Source organism: Ceratosolen solmsi, unplaced genomic scaffold (genome assembly GCF_000503995.2).
Source record: "Ceratosolen solmsi marchali unplaced genomic scaffold, CerSol_1.0 scaffold26, whole genome shotgun sequence".
Classification (NCBI taxonomy): Eukaryota; Metazoa; Arthropoda; class Insecta; order Hymenoptera; family Agaonidae; genus Ceratosolen; species Ceratosolen solmsi.
Window position 1 is genome coordinate 193,587 of NW_011948442.1, and position 25,646 is coordinate 219,232.

At 27.2% G+C, this 25,646-nt stretch overlaps 1 protein-coding gene across 1 annotated transcript; it reads right to left on the bottom strand.

Annotated features, from left to right (window-relative positions):
- Nucleotides 1-595: 595 nt before the first annotated feature.
- On the bottom strand, nucleotides 596-25,373 carry Neto (Neuropilin and tolloid-like). The gene is made up of 10 exons (XM_011504076.1): nucleotides 24,981-25,373; nucleotides 22,906-23,210; nucleotides 21,495-21,684; nucleotides 13,379-13,636; nucleotides 12,247-12,404; nucleotides 8,908-9,163; nucleotides 6,941-7,053; nucleotides 2,930-3,070; nucleotides 1,965-2,366; nucleotides 596-1,297 (listed from the first exon to the last, which is right to left on the bottom strand). Exons 1-10 carry the CDS (start codon nucleotides 25,090-25,092, stop codon nucleotides 644-646), a joined length of 2,589 nt encoding a protein of 862 aa, XP_011502378.1. The 5' UTR covers nucleotides 25,093-25,373; the 3' UTR covers nucleotides 596-643.
- Between the last annotated feature and the right edge of the window lie 273 nt (nucleotides 25,374-25,646).

Sequence of the window (25,646 nt, forward strand, 5' to 3'; positions counted from 1 at the left end):
ATTCAATTGTACGCAAATACAATACAATCAAGACAAACAATAATATGTAATTAAATTAAAATATATTTTCTTGGTAAAGTTTTTCCTTTATAAATTTTTAAAACACCTGCCCGTATTAATTTGATTTATAACGATGATTTGAAAATTATTTAACTATAGTTAATTTAAAGTTGTTATAAACTTTATAAATTGATTTTCTTTGTAGAAATAAAAATACATTATTTAATATTCTAATATAAATTATTAAATATAAACAAATATGTATACATCATTATAAATATAAACAATCATAAATTGTTAAATATTAAAAATTATAAATTGTGTTTTAATTTTGATTTAGAATTATTCAGAGTATAAATCATAAGATGTATTTAATTTAATTATTAAAAGATATCAATTCAACTTATATTTAAAATAAGTAAATGGTATTAAATTATTTTGAATCTAATACAGACATTTTCATAGTATAATATCCTTATATATAAAATGATTTTCTTTAAAATTATATACAGACTTCAAATAGTTAAAACAAATTAAGTTTATGTTTACTTATAATATTTATATAATTTAATGAAATAATAATTAAATGTTTTTTTATTTCTGAAGCTTACGTATATGGCTTCCACTCTTCAATACACTTACGTCAATGTGTTGCAATAACGTCAGGTGCACTTTTAGTACTTTCTATACTAAACGGTCTTTTTTTATCTACCTCGATAACAGCTTCAGTCGTGAATTGTGAGTCTACTTTTTGTGGACATTTGATTGGTTTAGCTATTCCAGACCTCTGTGAAATACTCCCACTACTTACTGAATGACTTTTTTCGGTATTATCATATGTACATTCATAATTTTCATCAGAACTACTTATTTTTTTATGAATACTAATGTTAGGCGAAATTTTATTACTACGAGAAATGAAAGAATTTTTCGATTCTTCATTAGTAACCTTTGTAGAGCTAGTGATAGATAATCGTTGAAAATTTACTCGATCACTAGAATTATAAGTAGATCCATGAGAAGACCATCCAGGAGGTGCCGGTACAATAGGTGTTGAACTGTGCTTTAAACATAACTTCGATGACAATTGATTAGATGGATAATTGGTCGAATATTGACGTTGAATCGGATCCTGTTCAATCTTTTCAGGTAGTGTCTTAAAATTATTTTTTATAACTTGTTGATTCATATCATCCTGATAGTAATTATACGATTGTGATTGTTGATGTGGATACGTATGATCGCGATATTCGTAAATCGGATAGTAATCAAATGACAGCTTGCTTCGATAATTAGGCTACAACATAAAAAAATGTTTATATTTATAATTGAAATATATAATTCTTCATTACATTAAATATTTAATGATGCTTGTAATGTATAATATAATAACGTGATATAAATGAAAAATTAATGACGTTAATTTTTATAAAATATTTATCTAAATAATAATTTTATTATTAGTAGTAATATTGTACAAAAAAATTGCGAATATAGTATTTTTGACATTGTATAAGATAACATTAATTATTTATTTTTAAAATTATTTCTTCTAAGTGTAAGAAATTAAAATATACTTTAACAATTATAATTTTATGAAAATATTTATAAAATCAATTTGAATTAATTACAATAATCATATTTTCATTATATTTTTAAATAAATTATAATAGCGAGAATACTAATAATCTTAATACTAAATTCAATTATATAATTTATTTTTGCTGAAAAGTTCACAATTAAAAATAAACAAAAATATGAAACTTATAATTAAAGTTTTTTAATATATTTATCCATTCATTTCTCTTTTGTGAAAATATTATTATATTCTTTAAAAACTTATTTAATTATTTTAACTATTTGAGAGTTCTCTTTCGGTTACATATTTCCTAAATAATATAATAATAAAATAGAAATTATTGATATTATTTACTCGTAATAATATTAAAAGTAATAAATTTTACTGTTTGAAAGCTAAATGTTGTAAATTCAGGATGGGCAGGTTTAAGAATGAAATCAGAAGCGAAAAGACTTTCTCTTGTCTGACATTCCATATCGTGCATTTCTCGTTCTTCACTGGATTCTTGTAGTCTTTCTTGCGTTGCATTACTAACATTATTACTTTGATGAATATCATTAAGATCAACAGATAGTCTCATGTTCTGTTCCTTTTCATAATCCTGTCCATTTATTGTCACGTGCGAAATTAATTCTTTAGGCTTTGATAATACTTCAAAAGTTGGCAACTCGTTACTATGACATTGATCATTATTACCAATTTCGGTGCATAGCTCTGTTATAAGGCAAGGGCTGGCTTTACGACCAAACTCATCTAGACGATTTTCACGTGATTGTCGAATATGCTCCTAAATTAAATAAAAAAAAGAAGGTATTCAAATAACTGGCGCTAACGTATTCACATGTACGAGCGATTTTTATTAATATATCATAATAGAACAAACATAATAGAATTTTATAATGAGGTATTATTCATATACAATATATATTATTCTACACTTAATAGTTAACTAAGTAATCTAAATATAAATAATCTGAATAATAATTAGAATTATTTCAAATGAGGAAAATTTTCTAAACAAAACGATTTCTATTGTGATTTTTATAATATTTTATTAAAAGGCATTTATTACATATTTTGAATTTGAGAATAGTTCCATTATACTTGATTTTAATATCTATTTAATAAAATAAAGCAATATTATTATTACGAAATTTAAGATAGATCTTTATATCAAACCTAATGTCAAATTAATAGACTATTTGTGTCAAAGTACATGCGTTTATTTAAATGTATAGAAATATTTAGCACTTTTTTCTTATTTATAAAAAAGAATTTGTATGCCATGGGTATAAAATTTTTTTTCGTATGAATTATATTAAAACCTATTTGAACAGTTAAATCACTTACCTTAATAATTCGATGATCACGAATAAGTTTTTTCACACAATTCAATATAAATGTAAAACATAGTCCAGACATGAGCAACGTAAATACAATAAGAATGATGATAACATGCTCAGAATTTACATTTAATCCTGTGCTTTTCGTCTGAAATATATTTAATTTTGTTATGTATTTTGCATAAAATTTAATCAAATATAAGAAACAAAAGATTTTCTTTAAAATATATTTTATTTAAAAATTAGTGTATACATTTATACCAATTATTTATAAAAGCAAACATTCAATTACGTAAAATTAAAATATATATACAATTTCAAAATAATTTATACTTCATTCATTTAAATTAGATATTTCTTATTGATACTAATTAAAAAATTATAAAATATTTGTGTCAATTACAATTTTTATAAACATATAAAATGTGAATAAATTAACGATTAACACCATTACTTATTATATTTTTCAATATGTATCAGTATTAAATATTGGGTTTTATTAGTTGTTTTTGATAGAATGAAATTTGGTATTGTAACATTAACTGAATTTATAATAAGAAATAACTAAAGAATATTAAATCTGATATTGAGCTAACGACGGTTTAGCGAGGAATTATTGGCTTTTTCATAATTTTATAAAAAAAAATTCTCAAGGTACTGCCAAAAATATTAAAGATGATAAATAAATTATTTTAAAGTTCAGATTTTTGTGTCAAAAAAATAAAACTATATAATATATTGTATATATAATTATAAAATGAGATAAAAGTTCATATTTAACTACGTAAACAAATGAATATAAAATTAAATTAAATATTATATTTCAACCAATTTTAATTGTAATAATTTACAGCTCATATTGATCGTAGTGTAAATATATTTTTAAAAAAAAGTGTAAATCATATCTTTAAATAAAATACAAATTTCTATCTTATATTTAAAAAACATAACTGTGCGGGATTGATGCAGTCCCATGAATTTCAAACAAAAGAAAGGTCATTTACGCTGTCCGGCGTACAGTATGTGCGCCTAGACTGTTACGCACGTGTGGATCAGGACGCGCACTCGAGCAAATGTTTACAAACGAAACTCGGTAAGTCCGCGCAAGTTTACGACCCGAAATATAATATACTATAAGATCACCCAAATTGTATTACTCCTACTTTTCTCTCGTCGAACATTCTCGAAGGTTCTAGATTTTTCCTTCGACGCCTCGTGTAAAAATTAGTGCAACAACGACGATGCCTTGTTGCCAGCTAAGTGAGTCGCCGCGTGGCTATATAAGGGACGCACGCGGCGCGCCTCGCTCTCTTGCTGAAGATACCTCCTTTCTGAACTGCGCTTGCTGCTAACATCTTGCCGTGACCCGACCGCAATGATCGACCATAGTGAACCGATTCAATCATCTACCAGTAGAAGCCATGGCACACGGGTCTGCCCTCAGCAGGACCGCCATGGAACGGTCGGTATTTTCAACAGAGCCGCCACGGAACGATCAAGCCTTCGGTTCATGTGCGTATTCAAAGGGCTCATTTGTAATATTACTTCGCGCTCACTCAAGTGTATCTGCCGCTCAATGTTTTGTATAATGTGAAGACGACGCGTGGCCATATTTTCGGCAGCATAGTTAAGAATACACGCGTGCATAAGAACAAGATTAGATAGTGATTACAGTGAATCCAATGGAATAGTGATCAAATCACACAACAAGTTAGGCAAACTTACGCTATTTCGAAGAACACTTTGAAACCGTACAGGCCTGCTAGCAGAGAGAGGGTAAGCGCACGCTTCCCGAAGAACACTTCCGACCATGCAGGCTCGCTAGCAGAGAGAGGACACGCTTACGCTCTCCCGAAGAACACTTCGGACCATGCAAGTTCGCTAGCAGAGAGACGGCACGCCAGAGAGAGGACAAACGTACATTCTTTCGAAGAACACTTCGGAACCATTCAGGACCTCTGGCAGACATAGGGCACACTTACGCTCTCTCGAACTAACACTTCGACATCGTACAGGCCATCAACAGCTGACACAAGAGTCGCTATGCCTTAAGCACATTGTCACAAAGGACAACAACAAATCAACTAATAGACTATAAATACAGATTATTACATCCTTCAAGAGTTAGAAATCTTACCATTAATCACTCTTACCTGTGACTAGATTCTTCTACTGTCCCTTTACATAATTAAAGACACAATTGATTACTTAATAAATTCCATTAAACGTCATACACCATATCAAGTATAGTTATTCATACACCAAGCGTACTTGATTCAAACGCCATCTTTTCATGCCGCCTCATAAGCATGACTGACAGACTACATCACCTAATATTTACATCATCGGCATAACCTCAATTACAAGACAAAGCAATATCCATAAAATCTTCAATAATCAAGAATACAAGAAAACACTCTCATTACCTCAATAGAATTATCTCTCTCTACACGACAGTGCAATATTATTTTAATTATTTACAATAGTAAACCTTGTTTTAATAAATACATTATATTTTTCAGCCTTGTCTATTATAATTTCCTTTAAAATTATCCTGCTGAGAGACTAATCCATTGAAATATTGAATTGGTAGTTCGAGCCATAAATTAAACCTTTAAAATCGAACAATAACACACATTAATTTAAAAAAAAAACAGATTTCAAGTATTGTAGGAAACAGCAATATTATTTAATAACCTCTTAGTTATGGAATTTTATGAAAACATAAAATTATGAATTTAGTACAATCTAAAATCTTCAAAACATTCGTAATTGAAAACATTACAACATTCAGATAAAACATTATAAATAAATTGCACTTAAGATATGCAAAATTATTATTATCTCAGTTAAAATAATTGTATATATTTACTTGTTTTTATATTTAAATTGTATTTAATAATTTTTGTGTATATAAAAATATTGTATTATTTATCATAAAATAATTAAATTGTAATAGATATAACCAATTATTTTTATAAAATCAATGAATTTATGTCTATAAATCAGTAATATTTAATTTACATTACATCTCTATAATAATTTTTGTGATCGAAATTGCATTACGTACAGTATTAAAAATGGATTATCCTCGGTTCAATTATTAAATTAAATTCACAATTATTCAGATACTAATTATATTATTTATTAAAATCAAATTTTATAAAATCTTTATAGGTATAAATAAAATTTAGTTTGTTTAAGCATCATCCCCAATTGTTAAAATAACTGTACCACATATAATTTACACAAACAAAAAGTAGAAAATTAATTTAATATTACGGATATCCCATTTCTTCTAAATAGAGCCGGGGGGGGGGGGGGGGGGGGGGGGAGTGAGAGAGGGAATTAAAAAAGAAAAAAAAGATCTGTATTAGTTATATAAACATCTTATAGCATTTATTAAGTATTTTAAAAAGATGATAAATCTACAGGTAACATCACGCAAATTTATTAATAAAACAATAAAACCTACAACTTCAGAAAAATTAAATACAAATAAAATATGATTTTAATGAAGAATTACTATTACATACTTTAGTACTAAGAAAACCTATACAAATAAACTTATAAAAATTATATGAAAATAATACCTTAACAAGACAATTAATGTGATCTTCCCTTATAAAATTGAATTATCAAAAATTAACTACTACGATAAGTATTTTTTATTATTAATTTTTTGTTTTTTATTAGTTTATTTTATACATTCATTACAAAAATATCTATAATAATTTCTTTACTAGTTATTTAATAAGTTTATAAGCTGAATTTAATAGATTAGTTTAATTAATTTTTATAAATTTCTATAGAATATTGTAAAATGTTTTTAATATATACAGCATTTTAATTAAAAACAATTTAATTCTTTTATAATATTTTGACCAGTATAATTACATAAAAGTCTTTATAACTTATATGAATAAAAAATTGACTTTTAATATGATATTCATATGATACTCATATGATATTAATATATAAGGTATGAAAAATTTTTAATACCAAGATTGTGACTTACATTACAGATATCTGCATCTTCATCGAAACGATACCGACAGTTAGGGCGATGATTACAACGTAATTTATCAGAAATACAGGCATCTTGACAATCAAATTCATCAATGTTGCAACCTTAAAAAATTATACTATTGAATAAGTCCATTCAAGACATTATAAAAATTATTAAATAAAAATTCAATTTAAGTATATTTTAATATAGAAAATTACCTATACGTTTGTATAATTTCAAAATGATTAAATCTTGATATTTATATATTTTCTAGATTCTTATAACATTTTTTATACAAATACGAACTTTAATTTGTAATTTTAAATTTCTTGGTTTTGTAATATACATAAAAAATTGATATAGTTCGTATATTATATTATTTATAATAATTTAATTTGAAGATAATTCTATAAGAATTTTGCAAAAAATGAGATATTTGTCGAATAACCATCGTGCTCGTTATTATGGAATAACAAAAAGTTATTTAATTGACAAGAAAATAAATTTACTTTATCTACTTGTATTGAAATGTAGTAATGAATGTTTACAAGGTAACCACTCAATTTAAATCGTGTAAATTAAAATAAATTTTTTAATGTAAATTGCTGACTATCTTAAAAGATACTGAAAACCTCAAATGATAAGTAACAAATTGCAAACTGTGAAATTCATTACTTACACATTTATATGTAGTAAAGTATTTTTTATATCATCGGTATCATGTATGTAATTAAAGCCATTTATACAGAAAGTGTCCAGGTGATAAGATTAATATTGTTCAAGAATTTACGTTGTTATTATTATAAATATGTTAGTTGGAAGTCTTAACCTGAAATCTCAAGAATTCAATCTTATTGAAGGTACACATTACATAATTGTACAGATGGTCGGTTCCCTTACAAAAACTGTACTTATTAGTATATTATTCACTTGATTCGATTTAATTGTGGAATGCATCTCAGTGAAACAATTATTATTTATTAAATAAGTTTATTCTTGTGGTTAGCGCTCCAATTATCCAATTTTACGTATACCAAATATCAACTTTTTCAATTCGCGAATTAAGTAGATTTGATATGGCTAAAGTTGTATTTGACGAAATATAATTATTCCAATTTTTAATATGTACTTAAATAAATAATGACCAAGGCGATATCTAACTAAAACTTTGGATTAATATGATCTAATCAAGTTATACTTATTTATGGAAAGAAAACATTACATGTAATTTTTACAAATAATTATTACATAAAATTTGCAAATTTCATCAGTAAGATTCTTAAACACTATATAATGAATTCGAATAATAAAATAAAAGTCGAATCAAATATCAAATATGTTATAAAGCAATAATAAAGTATTTTTTAAATAAGAATTAAAAATTTTATTTATACATGAATATTCAAGAATGTCTATACAAATCATTAACAAATAGATTTTTCGGACAATTGCATTTTACTTTTGTATTATTTATGATGCATGCAACATTGACTAATTGAAATAATTTGTTATAAATCCTTAATTTAATAAAGTTTCAATTCAGTAAAAAATCAGAAAAACAGAGTAATAATTATAAATTATAAAATGAGTTAGTATTACAACGAATGTATGCACGATTATCTAATATTATTTTATTAATAAAGTTAATACTATAAAAAATTAAAAATTAATTTTTTAATATTTCCATTGTATGAAAAAGTATTTAAAAATCATTATCATAGATATACTTTACATATACGTATCGTAATACCAGTATACAAATTTGAACTATGATTCATACATGAAATACATAAAAAATATTGAAATAAACAAATGCATATGTCATTATTAATAAAAAAATTTCGGTTTAACAGCTTATTGAAAAATATATATGTACTTCTTTATCTCATTTTTTAATAACATTGTTTAATATATTACACAATATCAAATAAAATTTATATTTAAAATACAAAAATCAACAATACTTATACTCCTACCCTTATCTTTGCTTTCTTTTTCACGAACCGCAGTCATAATAGCTTCAAAACTACTATTCATAGCAGCTTTTGTAACAAAAAATCTAAGATATGCTTCATTTCCTTTACTTGTTACCAAATCAGCAATACTACCACAAAAATTATTTATAAGAGATGGATTATTTGTCTTTGATGGCTCTTTGTCGTAGATTTGGACATAATTAATATCGCATTCATTCGGTTTATCAAGATGAAATTGAGGAAATGTCATTTGAATCTACAAAAACAGGAAAGACTATTTTACAATATAATTTACTTGTTAAAAATGTTAAAATTAATAAAAGATAATACATTTTTACTAATTGTACATCATTTACCTTATATAATCCAAAAAGAAATATATATATGTATTTATTTCTTTATTAATATCAGAAAAATATGCATTTGTTTTCTAATAGTTTGCTTAAATTTGATTACATTAAGTGAGTTCTTTGTTTAAAAATTCTACTATTGAAGGTTCCTTTTTTTGTTAAATTGTTTAACATTGAGAAAACGTAAAACTAAATTCAAACTATTTGTTATTAATACTTTTTTCTATATTTAATGAATCCTTTCATTTCGTAATCAAAATAGCTATAGATTTCAATTAAATCCATTCTAATCTACTCATATTATTTTATGGAAAGAACATCGTATTTCTATTGACCAATATTCATAAATTAAAATGGAAGGTTGCTTAGTTCATAAATGTTTTATCACTTCCAGAGACTTTTATAACAAGGAATTGAAATATCAAAAAAAGTAAATAATTATGTATAATTTCTCATTAATAGAGCTATATTTCTTTGTATACAATTTTTTCTAAGCTTTAATCATATCAAAATAAGAGCACGCCTAATTCAAAAGAAAATAAGTACATTCAAATTCATATCAACACAACTTTATTAATTTTAACCGTTGGTAGCTAATGGACAATTTATTTTTTACTTTCGAAGTAAGCATTTCCATAGTTAGAATATATAATTAAATTTGTAAAAAAATTAAAAAAATTTTTTAGAACATAATAGAATTATTTAAATATAGGAAAAGCAAATAAAAAGCTTTGTTTTATAAATTTTAGTAGTTGTTCGGAATTGCAGTATTTTTCCAAGATCTTTGGTTCTCGGAAATTTATAAGCCTTCTTGTTACAGATTAAAACAGTTGAAAGCGGAATAGAAAAGTGGGAGGTATGAGCGTCGAACATTTGTTTTGTAAATACTGGCCAACGAACTCGAATATACGACTATAATTCCGAAAAGTTATAACAATGAATCCTACAAGGCTATGCCCTATTGACGTAACGACAAATATCGGCATAGCAACAGCCACCGATGCGCTATCGGCGCCGGACGTTCCTTACTACTGCAACTACATCGGCTCTCAAACCTACGGAGGTAACACGAATTCCTCCCCAACACACCGGCATAGCAACGCTAAAACTACACCGGCGACAAGAGCAGTATCGTCCGATTCGCCCCTCCAGTGCGCGCCCACTACCACAGCGACTCATCTTGTAAGGAGAAGGGATCGCGCCCTACTCTGCCCAGAAAGCACACACTCTCATCATCACGTAACTAACATACGAAGTCTCCTTATTTATTCACTTACACCTTCATTCATACACCTTACATAATTTGACTATTTATTATATTTATTATATTTAATAAAAGGAAAGACACTAAACATTAAAGGCAGCATTGAATAATTGCATTGCCCCTTCTACTTGTCAGCAACACCTCCAGCCACCATCATAAGGAGATCTTAAGTTTGATTCCAGACACTTCTAGTTCTCGAATTTGTAAGCATTTGATTTCTGGAACTCTCGAAGCTTCTAAAGCTTATTCTCGAACGACCTACAACGTTTATCTAGTCGCCGCATAGCAACGTCAATTGAATTCTCCAACCTTCTAAAGCTTCGCTTTCCGAGAATTCTTGAACGTCCTGCAAGTATGTATAATCTCCGCATAGCAACACCTAACCATTGTTGCCAGCTAAGTTAACTGCCGCGTGGATATTTAAGGAAGCGCGCATCGAGAAAAGTTAGTTACTCATCTAAGTCAATCATCTACGCTAGTCAGCCATGCTATTCAGCCAGAGTTTACAGCCATAAGCTACTCACTCAGTTACGTTTTATCAGCAAACAAACAAGGAGCACACGTTCAATTCTTAAGCGCGCGACAGTTAACAAGCCTAGAGTGCTAATTGCATTACAAGAAAATATTTAACTACAAGAAATATGGCATTGAAGCAGTCCTTTTCATGAAGGTATGCCTATAGTCGTTCTATCAAGTAACTATTCATCACAAAATCAGGTAAAGGGAGCTGTATCACTGTGATTAAGAATATCATTGACACACGTCCATGGAGGAGTGTGCGCGCGTTCATTGCTAATCTTTACAAGATTAGCAAGGCTATTATTAACATATCATATGACATACTTATATCAAGGAGTATGCACAATCATTGCTAATCCTTACAAGATTAGCAAAGCTATTATTAACATAGCATAAAACATAGTTATATCAAGGAGTATGCACAATCATTACTAATCCTTGCAACACCTCCTTTCAAGGAGTGTATTCAAAATATGTGTTTCAAGGAGTATTTAAATTTCAAGGGACATACTCCTTGGTAAGGAGTAAAGACAATCCATTGCCAATCCTTAGAAGATCAGGAACAACATCGTCACCATCAACAAGGAGCAAATGCATCAATGTGATGAAACAAAATTCACACTCTCCTATGAGAAGTGAATTCAGTTCATCAATAAGATATTTCCTAATAAACTATATGTTAATCAAGTCTGCACGTACTATATATTTCTACAGCCCTTCCACTTAACTCCTTCCTAAGCATTCGCTAGGGCGAGCGGCAAATTATTATAAAGATATCAAAACACTGGCAGTTCGAGTCAGGAAATCAAACAGTTTGAACAGTAGTAAAGAAATTTGAAATAATCAAACAAAATTCATAATTACGTTACTTAATAATGAATTATTGAAGAATTTTATATTAAATTCGTTATATTACGATTTTTGAAAGTCTTAATTTACTTTAATTTACTATATTTTGAAATTACAATAACCATTATGATTTGGTATTGACATTTTGTATTAAAAATTAATACAAATGTATTAAAAAAGAAATATATAATAAATGTAGATAAATAACTTTTGAAATTCTTAATGTTAAAAAACAACTTTTCTATGTAACTATATTAAAATATTTGATTTTTTAATAATTTATTACATATAAATGATATACATAATACTATTTACTTAAATATTCATTATATAAATCAATAACGTAAACGGATTTACCTTCCAACCTTCTGGTACGGTGATGTTCCATATGCAATCTAATTCAGTACCTAGTTCTGTGGCTATCCTTTTTTGGGCAGTAATTTCTGATGTTTTTATTTCATATTCTAATAGATTTGTTACATTTAACAGACACTCTACCGATTCTGGGGTTTTAACTGAAATTTTTAAAAATTAATATAAGCATGCTAAAAATATTTTTAGTTTTTAGTAACGAGAATAAAATGGTGGAATTCAATATGGCTGTTTTCTAATTTTATATTTCTTATTAAAATTTATTTCGTTAGCCAAATTGCCTAAAAATTATTATACTATCATCAGCATTGAAATTATATATATATATATATATATATATATATATATATAATTATTCGTACTTCAATGTACATTTATTGATGTCAATAATTTACAAATTATTATTCTTAACAAAATACAATTTTATCTGTTTTAATTTTAATTTCAATATTTTCATTTATCATTTATTCGGTTGTAAATTAAACAACAATGTACATATACGAATATGTGCTAAAGCAATGTGATAAATAAAATTTTAAATATATAAGGGTAGTTCATGCGAATACGCCGGCTATCTTTGTTCTCTGAATAGTTGCTCTACTATATAATTTTTTCTCTTTATTACTTCCTTTGCACTATTAATTTGTCTCTTGCTTTCTAAGTTATAAGCTTATCATTGTCACCTCTTTATTGCAGACTTTAAGTTCCTCTAATGATATTTTAACATTGCGAGGACCACAACTGCTGCATTCGAATTTAGTTAATTCCGCTTTTGTCTCCCGTGATAAGATAATTACAGAACATATAATCTTGTGTCATATTCAATCTATTAATTCACGTCGAATAATGTGTTCAAATATTCATACGTGGATTTTAACTTCTGGGAGAAACCATAATATAATTAATGTATTTGCAATACCTACATATTTTAATGTCTTTAATTTTAATTATTAAAGATACTAAAATATTTTGAATTTCAAAAACTTTTTTTTGCATATTTTAATGTTTATAATTATTTCAAAAATATTTTTTAATAATTTTATTGAAATTAATTGTGGTATATTCGAATAATTTACATACAATCAGAATAAAATTATTACATATTCTATGATTTTACCTGCGGGCCTTGGAACCATACTCCATACCGCACGAAATCCAATTCCCTGAATACTGTTGTCACTTTGAAAATAAAGCCACAGATATCTTGAACTCGACGTAATTTCTGGAAATGGGAAAGCACGACAAAATTTTCCAATAAACCGCGAATAACCATATTTTCCATCACGCACCTCTAAAAAGTCATAGGTGCAATTTTCTTGATCTTCAAGTTCGAAATTATCTCGAAATTCTACTTTAATCACCATCCCTGGATCAGCTGTAATATAAAATATATATTAAAATTAATTTATTGATATCAATTTTCATTTTTATGGTTTTAAGAATAAAGTTTTATACACCTTCAATTATTTTGACACTACTAATGAAAGTTTTTTATACAAAACTATGCTATAAAGAAGATTTAAAGTCATTATCATTTATTACTAATTGCCCATCATGCTTATATTCTTTAATACAAAAAAATAACTTAATAAATACTTAATCCATTATTTGAAAAATGTTCATAATAGTTTCATTTCACTGTGAAATTTTTTGTAAAAAATTAATCATTTGAAATAATGTTGAGACTAACTAAACTTATATCTATTTTATTAAAATAAATGTATTAAAAATGAAATTATTGCGTATGAAATTAGTATGTACATTAAAACATATAAATACATTATTCTTATAAAAATAAGTAAGTCGTAAATTATTGTTATAATGATTACTACGGAAGTAATTCTTTTTACTAAAGTTTAGTAAATGAACAATTTACCAAAAATCGAAAATTTTAATCTCATTTTCGTTTCAAACAAATTTCAATTTTATACTATTCGATATATCATATTCTTAAATTATCTATTTAAAAATACAGAAATAATTATTCAATTCATAAATTCAAGATCTAAATTAATGTATTCAAAATTTACAAAACAAAATTGATTTCCATTTTTTAGTTGATCGTTTAGTGAAAACTTTGACTTGAAATTCAGCACCCCCGTAATAAATGTAAATATTCCTTTATATAAAATCTATATAATAGCCGTCTTATGGTTATTAATTTTACCATTTATTCAAAATCAAATTTTAAAGAAACTACAAGGAAAGCATAAATTAAAAAAATTAAAGGTACTTTATTGTCTGAAATCACGTAAATCAAATATATTCTTAAGTTATTGTAAAATAAGGAAAACTTTTGTAGCCTGAACCAAATAATGCAACAAATATAATAAGTATTAGAAATTGAAATCTTAACGATTAATATTAACATAGATTTTATATCATTTCATTGTGACTTTCAAAATTAGAATTTTTAGCATGTTTGAATTAACAATAGAAATTGTTAATTAAACATACTGAAAATTTTGTTTAAAAGTAAAATTTATCGAATTATAAAAATTTTAATTTTATAAATATAAAAAACTCAAAATTACATTAATACCTCATTACATAGATTAAAATCTAATTATATTACATAAAAAAATTTTTATATAAACCACTGTATCTGTCTACTATTAGACTACGCTCCCAGATGATCAGTGGGAGGATTGCGAGCAAGTAGAAAGGATAGCACCTTTATTCAATAATTACATACATTTGCTTATCATGCTGTTTATTGCCTTTTAATTTACAACTACATAATAATAATGATTCTGAGATGGCGTTGATAATCTGTGTGATCTTGTAGTTCTGTGGTAGTTGACACGTGGTTTTAGCATGCACTCCACGCAGAGGTAGTAGGTCATAAATCTCCGGATCCTCGGATGCTCGGTGGTAAATTGTTACACTGAAAAGTAAATCTCTGGTACTTCTCCGTGTAATGCCACATGATGGTAATGTATTGAAAGAAATGCTCTTTGGTAGATGCTGATCGCACAATTATATGCCCGATTGCTAGGTGCTTATCGTGCAATTAGGTGCTTATCGCACAATTAGAGATGCCTCTCACGGCTAGGTGGTTATACTCACAGAAATTCAGTTGCCTTGCCGGATCTTGTGATGAGTCCTTAGATATTACGCTTCTTATAGTCGTGCTCGTTCTTGCGTTAATGCAATGCAATCAGTACTCTTGACTGCTTTAAATTACTATACACTTCAGGGTTGGACTGGTATTAAATATAACAGCTTCACTGTATTGGCGTATCTAGCCTATAGCTGTGGTTTGACTGAATTATGTAAGTACAATGAATGTAACTGAATGATTGAGTAATTTACAATGAACGTCTAGGCGTAGTGTGGTGTCCTTAAAATCTCCGCGCGGCAGCTTACTTAGCCGGCAAGAAAGCATCGTTGTTGCTATACTAGAATCTTACATGAGGCGCAGAAGAGAACTCTAGAAGTTTCGAGAATTTTAAGAAAAAACAAGGCTTAAGAAGTTTATAGAATTCCAAGCGATATTACTGCTCGAAGATCATATAAACATTGTAGGCCATTTGAAACCAATACATAACGAGTACTCGAAAATTCTAATACCCAAGTCTTTACACGAACTTGAGAGCTAGAGAGACTAGCGATGCCGATTTCAACGGTCTTGGAAATCTTCAATCCTGAACAGTATATCCTACTATACATATAAATAGTCTATGCTTATCCCTAGTAATAAAACAACGTTTTTAATTAGATAAAACCATATAAGTCTTGAAACACATAAATTGATATTTTAACTTCTAAAATACAGTGACAAAATATTTATTAAATTATATGTGGATGCATATATTATAGATCTGCTCGTAAGTGTTATATTGTTAAAAAATAAAAGCAATAAAAAATGTAGTTATCAATATTTAAATTTTTTTACTATTTATATTATAAAAACGCAATATTATATTAAAAACTATAGTAACAACAATAAAAGAAGTTTCAACTAATGCATTAGAAAACTAAATCACTATAAAAATTAGAAGTGTAAATTTATTATTGTTAATTTTAGTAAAAAATATAAATATATATTAAATCAATTAAAAAACAAATAATTTTATTTTTTATTTACATAACATTTAATTTTATTCTGTACTGAAATTACAAAAAAGTAATCGATCGTTTTCAAAATACATTTATATTCCTGTTCCATATGAAAAAATTAAAGCAATTTATTAGCATAAAACTATATAATCAATACAATTTATATATATTTCAATTCAATAATACTATATAAATGGTTAAAACATTTAAGAGGTAACGAAACTAGTTTATTATTTATACTAACAATAAAATTTATTTATTCTTATATTTATAGGTAAAAATTCAGATAATACATAATATAAATGTACTCATTTCAATATATATATATATCCTTATAAAATAATAGATTATTTTATAAAACAATATTTTATGTAATTTAAAGTTTGTAACATAAGCAAATAATAATTGGCAAATTATTTTAATTTATTTTCTATATAGGAATAAAAGAACCTACTTATGTTTTAATATTAAACCTCGTTGTTATTATTCAATGTTAGTTAAGAACAATTTCAATTAATTATTTAAATAAACTTTTAAATAAATTTTTATTTATTTATTTCTAATTATTTAAGATTTTTCTAATTGTAAAAAATTTTATATTTTTTGAATTTTTGCTAGAAGTTTGATTTTCGATAAATAGAATAAGTATGATAAAATGCTAGTACAAATATTTTGATATATTGAATGCACTACATAAAACATGAAGGTTCTTTTAAAATTTTAGATAGAAATTTCATTTTTCTAAAGTTTATTTTATTAATGGTTTTTTTCAACAAAAATTTAATGTACCAATATTATAATTTCAGGTCAATACTATGCTAAACTCATTAATTACAAAAACAAATATATTGTTAAAATTTTAACGTTAATATAAATAAATAAATAAAATATAAATTAATAAATTATTAAATATAAATTAATTGATAATTATATTAATTATCAAGTTTTATAATTAATATAAATCAATGTATAAATATAATGTTTAATTAATTAGAATAAATATTAACAATTAGTTTTAAGCCACATTTTTTCATAAATTTAGATATATTTAAATAAAAAAATATATACATTGACTGTTTTATGGTGTTCGAAACTGTTTCATTTCCTGGTGCGAACTGCCAATGTTTCGATAGCTTTATAATAATTGCCGCCCATCCTAGCAGATACTTGGAAGGAATTAAGTGGAAGGGCTGTAGAAGTATAGCGTATGCTTCTTTGTTAAATATGGTTTATTATGATTTATTTACAATTACATTATTGATGTGTTGAATTTATACGATGGGAATATGTACCCTATATTCAATCACGAAGATGCAGTTACTTGGAACTGTTCCTGTGGTGAATAATTTATCTACACGAGATGCTCATTGATAATGATGATGTTGATTTTATAAGAATCAACAACTAAGTATGCACACTGCATGTTAGGGAGTCTTACGCTATGTAATAATAGTCTTGCTAATCTTGTAAGGAATAGCAATTATGTGTACAGATTTTGGTTACTCACAGTGATGCAGCAGCCTTGATCTTATCCTGTAATGAGTAGTTCACCATCACCAATGTTCCGTGTTGATGTGGATGAATTATTGTTGATTTTGCAATGATCAGCAATAATTATGCACGCTCCTGGATTAGGGAGTATATCTTCTGTCGTCTGGTGTTTTCTTGATATGAAGGAGATAGCGTCAAAACCTGTTTGATGCGTCTTCCTTCTATCGCGGTCTTACTTAGATACTAGATAATAGCACCTCTGGCTTCTTGGCATCCCCACCAAGCGAGAGCTTCTATCTGATATGGTGCCCCCATCAAGAGAGCGCCTCTGTCAACGACGTCTCCCATAAGACAGCGTGAGTCTTCAGTGGCATCTCCCATAAGACAGCGTATGTCTTCAGCGGCGTCACCGGTAAGAGCGCCTCTGTCAACGGCGTCATCATTAAGCAGAGCGTGTTGCTCTGAATGACTAGCGCGCGACAGAAACGCATGAGCGACTAGCTTTCATGGGTGAGTAGCATAACTGACTGCGTTAATGAGTGAAAATCTACTATTGCGCCTCGTAGTACGTTTGTATTAAATAGCCACGCGGCAGCTTTATTAGCTGACAACAATGAAGCCGATCATGTTGTTGTGATTGTGTACTAATCTCATTTTGGATGTACCGGCTTTTCCGAACCTCCAACGATGGTTGGAGATTTTTCCTTGAAATGATAGCCTTTGAGATTGTTCCCCAAATTATAACATTCGAGATTCTCTGAATCTCGAACATATAGTTAATATTTTTAAATTGTTACACTTAAAATAATAATTGACTTTTTATGTACTTATAAGAAAATAAATAATGGAAATATTTTTATTTTTCTTACTAATAAAAATATTATGAAAATATTTTTCAGCAATTTATTTCAATTTGTGCAAATTAATTTTCCACTTTCATATATTTTCATTAACAATCCGAGTTATAAGATAATATATTTATAATATATTCATTAAAGATTGATAACTTGTATAGTCAAGATAATTCTTTGTAATTTTTATTTAATTTCACTATTTTATCAACAATTGTAATAGAAAATTAAAACTTTTTAAATATTTAATATTATATCTACTAATTGAGAGTTCTAAACATGATTTGATAAAGGATATTAATGGGCCGATAGATATAATATAGTTATCTACATAACTATCTGCAAGTATATTTACACAAACTGTATCAATGTATCACGCTTCGCAAATTTCAAATGTCTGTATGCACTATTCATATTAAATTTTTATTAAAATTTTCGCTAGCAATATAAGCAGATAAAAAATATAGAACAATTTATATTTGAAATGTAGCCAAATTAAATATAGGAATAACTATAAAATATACAAATTTTTTATTTTAATGGGGCTATTGGAATGTGAGTTTGTTTAACTATATATATGAATATTCTAAAATGTAAATATGTGCAAACGCATAAGCAAGTAAAGTGCATGCAGGTATAGGTAAAGTTGTAAACATATACTGAACGCTTGAATAATATTATTAGCTTGTCTGCATTTTTCTATCTTAATCTCCTAGCGTGTATCTACATCACTATATATCTACTATCCCTGAATTTCTTTTTTTTCAATAACCACGCTAGCCATAGTCATGAGTCCTTTCCATTTTCCATTATAACATCAGTTCTGGATTTCAATCGTCTTCTTTCTATAATGATTTTATTTCAACTACATAAATGTTTGTAAATATTTAGTTTATAGAAATGATTTTTAAATATACGTACAAATGTTTAAAAAATTGTTATCTAATATATTTTTTTGAATGCTTAATTAATAAATCAGCTACACCACGTTTCGTTATTCGTACCTAATAATCTGTCGTACGTCTCTACGTACACAGTAAGAATGTTTTGATCTGGAAGCATATTATTTTACCTAGTATGTACTATGTAAATGATTGATTTAAATATTGAATTTAAACATAAAAGTGCTAATTAGGTTAATATTGAAATTAATTTACGTACTTTTAATCAAAAGTATTGGGTATTCGTTAGTAAAAAAAACTTAGATTAATATGAATGTAACTACCGTATATCAACGAATATGATCAACGAATATGATGAGATTGCGAGACCTTTTTCCAATGCAATATAACATCTGGCAAAACAACATCGTAAAAATTGTGCTTAGATTTCAAAACTTTCTTGCTCGCAACTATCTAGCAATAGTGTCATAAAACACCTGGAAAAACAATATAATAAACACAGAAAAATCCACTTAGTTAATCATATGTACGCATTCGCTCCGCTCGGTAATTACTTCAAGCCCTTAACTAACTATAAGGCCACAAGAGACGCTGTCCTCGCTCTGTAAGGAAGGAGTCTCTGATTGGACGAAAAATATGGAAAGGGGTTCAAGTGAAATTCATGGTCAGCAAATGTATTTAAGGAGCGAATTTTTCAATACTCATCACTCTCGATACAGTACTGTTCAATTAATAAGTGGAAAGTCTTCTTTAAGTGTAGTTCAAGACAACTATCGTTACAAGTCCTATTGGCGGGAGACACATTCCATTATCGGAGTCCGAAGACGCTGGTAGTTTCCTATTAACATAGTTCACCACAGCTATCCTTACAAGTCCTATTGGCGGGTGACGCATTCTAACGACAAGTGTCCAGTGACAAGCCCACTTGAAGAAAGAACAAGAAGGTCCCCATTTCAAATATACCAGCAGTCTTCGTAAGTAATATTATTATTACAATAATCACATACTCTGAGCTTCAGAGATTATTACATCGACAAGCAACTAACGGCGAAAAAGCTCTCCCCAGAGCAACAGTGCGGAATAGATTCTAGTACGCGCCGTCAAGTTTGCGCCCGCAAAAAGGGCGTCTTTTCGGCAACCCTCACCTTAGTTCAAGTTCGGACGCTTATGATATCAAGCAACAAACAGCGCGAGTGTCGACGAATCAAGCTTTGAGCTACTCTGCGGTAAAATTCAATCATTACGCTGCATCCATAACCTCAACCACACACGTGCTCATTCAAACAGCGCTAGTGTCGACGAACGAAACTTGGCGCCATTCTACATTCATATTCAAACCATCAAGCTGCATAGATGAGTATACGTTTGCCACCGCAAACACATCACTTCAACCCAAAAATTATTTCAATAATTAATAATAATAATACTAGTCAACCTTATGATCAATAAATAACAGAATAAACAGTATATACATCAGCTATACTTGTATTGTATTATTATAATATCCCTTCCACTTGTGACCTTTCATCGCTACCACACAACACCCGTGATCTCTGAGTTATCAACCGCATCAATTTGTATCCTTCGAACCGGCCTCGATAAAATAAGCCGGAACGGCGAATACATTTTGTACAAATTTATTAGTTTTTTTAATTTTTAACTTTGATTCGTGAATGATTATTATCATAAAATCTAAATATACTATAATTAAATTTTGTTACAATATATTTATTAATCACTTTTAAATATATGTTAATTTTTGAAAACTATTACAGTCTAAACGTTTATACAATACTTTTTTTTTCTTCTGAGCTATATCATATATTGGAGATTTCTAAATTATTAACATTAATGAACTGTATTAAATATTTATCTATATTATAAAATTTAATTTATTGTAATAAAAAAAAATATACAAATACCTTACCTTCTAAAACCTTGAAGCAACTTATATTTTTTGGATATGGCTCTGGATAATTAGGACTATAAAATTCTTTTTTTACTGGATCACCTTCTTCAAATTTGTAACAATTATTTTGATCTTCTCTTCTATATCGACGAGTAATATTATCTATACTCGAAGATACTGTTACAGTATCAATTTTTATCACATTTGTCTGTAAAAATATAGGTATTTTAAAAAAAAACTACCCAATAACTAAAATTCCTGTGTTTGATATTTATATAATTGTACAATTGATTATAATAATTGTTCGATTTTCTGGCTCTAAGGGCCAATGTTCCATAGTTCAATTTAATTTATCACCTGCCTTAGCGGGTGCTTAAGTAAGGACTTAAGTTAATTAAATATGGTTTATTATGGTTTATTGATTATTAATAGCAATAATTACATTATTGCTTAGTTGAATTCACTTCTCATGGGAAAATGTGAACTATGTTCAATCACAACGATATAGTTGCTCCTTGTTGATGGTGACGATGTTGTTGCTAATGTTGTAAGTGATGAATAGTTACCATCAAGGGAGACTACTGGTATATCCTCATACAAGAAACATAGTGTCGAAGTATTCCTTCACGGGGATATATCAGTAGTTTCTATTGAGGATAATTATTACACAATTCAGCCATAAAAGTTGTTGGACTTCTAAAAAGTTCTGCCTATAAAATATCTGGCAAAACAAATCGTTAGACTCGAGAAAATCCAGCTGTCTGGGATCAGACTAAAAAACCTGCCAGTGATGTTCCGTGGGGGGATTGCTGGCAAGTGGAAGAGGAAGGCGCATTAATTCAATTTAAAAACATAGCGTATCTTAGGTTTTCTCTTTATTTAGGGACTACAATGAATATTATTCTAAGTTGGTGCTGGAATCTGTAAAATCTTTTCAGTATTTTTCACGTGGTGATGATATTCACTATTCATCCTTGTAATATCTCTGCCCTTATAGCCGTGGCGTATGTTTCAACTGTGTAGCTGTTCACAGGATCTTCGCGAACCGATAAATACTTAATAAACACGTGATATATGATGGAATTAATATGCTATCCCTTCCACATCGTGATATATGATCGAATTAATATGCTATCCCTTCCGCTTGCCCGTACATACCTTCCAAATAACATTTCGTGGTCTCTTAGATAATTATAACACGTATAAGCAATCCATTACTGATCCTTCATCAGCAACAACATCGTCACCATCACCAAAGGAGCAGCATAGTTCACATTTTCCCATTAGAAGTGAATTAAACGCATTAATAATGTAATTGTACGATTTTTTAAAGGATAGTTCTTACAAAAATTCATTTTTTTTTTATACAAAAGTGAACACATTGTGATGTAGATTGAAGAAAAAATTTTAATTATTGCAAAATACTTACTTCTAATGAACGCGTAAAACGTTGGTTAACAGTCATAATATCTATTTGAATTGGCATTTGATTTGCAGTATTGACAGTTGTAATATGGTCAGCAATCGATGTTTTTGACTTATCAGGTGCAAGAAATGATACTGCAGTATTGATAGTTGTAGAAGAATCAAAATGTCGGAAAGTAAATTCTTGTTTTTGAGAATATAATGAATTTACAGGTAAAGACCATCCCAAATCGAAACGATTCCACAGATTTGCTAAAATAATACTACGAGTATATCCTGTTGTCTTTTTTGATGTGTCACTAGCACTCTCTATCAAAAAACATAATTATCTATATAATGTAATTTTCTAATTTATTTTTTCATTTATTTTAAAGTAAAAATATCTTTATGTTTTGAAATTATTAGAAATTTAAAAGGAACTAGTGTTATATTAATAGTTTTTATAACTTAAGTAGTTTCAACAGATTTTATTTTATATAATAAAAATATTTAAATGATACAGATTCATTAAATTGAACTAATCATATCCATTTAATTGGTAGATTTCAATTTACATTACTTTAAAACTATAGTTTTTAATTTTTTAATAACAATTAAATAAATAAATATCACTCTTTCGATACACTTTATAATTATAAGTATAAATTATTATTTATAAATGCTTTATGAACTACGTGAAATAAAAATACATAAATTTAATTTGTCGTGAAGTCTCATGAAATTTAATTCTTATAAATTAAGAACTTCATCATTTATAAAGTTCATTTATTATTTCTAAATCTAAATTTCAATATATTTTCAGAATTTAAAGTAAATTAATTCAAAAATTCAGTTGTAGATTGATTTTTTTTAATTTAATTAAGAAACTGATACTTTTGTTGGACTAATATTCTATTAACAAAATTTACATAATACAATATTTCAATTTCAATTAAACATCAATTTAAACCTTTATATATTAGAATATTCATATATTTATTACAATTAACGTCAAATTACTCAAAAGAAAAATTAGATTCATTAATTTAATTAATTAAACATAATAATTTTAATGAAACAGTAAAAAGTAATTGTAAAATTAATAATAAAGTTAAAGAAAATTCTGTGAGAGTGTAATAATTTACCACCAAACACACAACGTCAAAAGGACCCGATCAATCATCCGAGCAATCACCACCGAACTGCAAGATCTCACCGATACTCAACGCCATCTTAGATACATTATTATGTAGTTAGTAAAATAAAAGGCAGTAAACAGTACGATAATTAATGATAAATTAAATAATCCAACCATTTTAGTCCTTCAACCACTGGATGTTTGGAATTCTATACACTTATACTGTATCAATTTTATTTTTTTTTTGTAATTGGATTTATGAATAAATCATTACAGACTACTTTAAATCGTTTACCATAAAATATTATTATTTTAACAAATTTGATAATTTTGCAAATAATTATAGAAAAGGATTCGCCCCCGATGTTACTATAATTTACTGTGATAAAATGATGATAAATATTGTACAATGATACTGGCTAAAGTTTTGATTAATTTATAGTCATTAAAATTTTAATAAATATTTATTTTTTAATTTCACCAAAACTTATTTTCTATTTAAAATATAAAGTAATGATTTATATATATTAACATGTAATTTAACTTTTTAATTTAAAATCAAGTATTTTTATGATAAAGGGTTCAGATTTCTGTAAACATTTGGGACGAGAATTTGGGATATATTACAATATAACTTATATATAATATTATATTGAATAATAAAAGTTGACATTGGAATACTAATTGCCAATAAATATTACTTTTGATATTTATCGTTATTTTTAACAAACTAAATCGAAAAACATTTATGATGATTGATTACTTGAATAAATATGGAAAAATACATTTATGAATTTGCAGAAAGTAAAAAAAATTGCTTTCTTACTAGTTAATTCTAACATTAAAGTCAAAACTAAAAACTGAACATATCACAATTTAGTCGATAATAAATCTGTCTCTTAAATAAAATTGAGAACAATAAAAAGTATGAAAAACGATGATGAACTATAATAGTTACTTACCGTGCGAGTACAGCATTGGTGACATTAGCAGCAATAGCAGAAAAAAAGTGATAACTCGTTCCCTGAGCAATATCAACATCATTCTCTGGATTATTTCATTTAAAAATTCCATTTGTTATGAATGAGTAAATCCAAACAGCGACTCATAACTGCAGATCTATCCAATGATTTTAAGTTATAAGTGGTTATTAGTGATTGGATATGTACTATAAATACTAAGATCATGAGGAATATAATTATATTATTACAATAGGCATTTTCATTGTTTAGTAGTTGCGCCAATTATGATATATCTTCACTATTTATTTGATATTTAAAATTGTATACACTCTTAATCCATTGTATATTGTATCCACTTTTTGTTTATTAACACATTAATAGAATATTTAATTTGCTAACTTTGAAAATAGTTTTAATAACTTATAACTTATGTCAATAATTCAATGTACATAAACTATTTCTATACTTTTAAGCATAATTTCCATTACGTGCTATAATACGTACTTTTTGTGTGAAATATGTATTAGTTTTTATTTTATATAAAAATATTATAAATATATACACAAAAGAAATGTAGTGCTATTTCTTATAAATCACTTAAATTAAGTATTAAAATACATTAGCTATTAGTAACTTATTTTTTAGTTATTATAAATGATAGAGTTA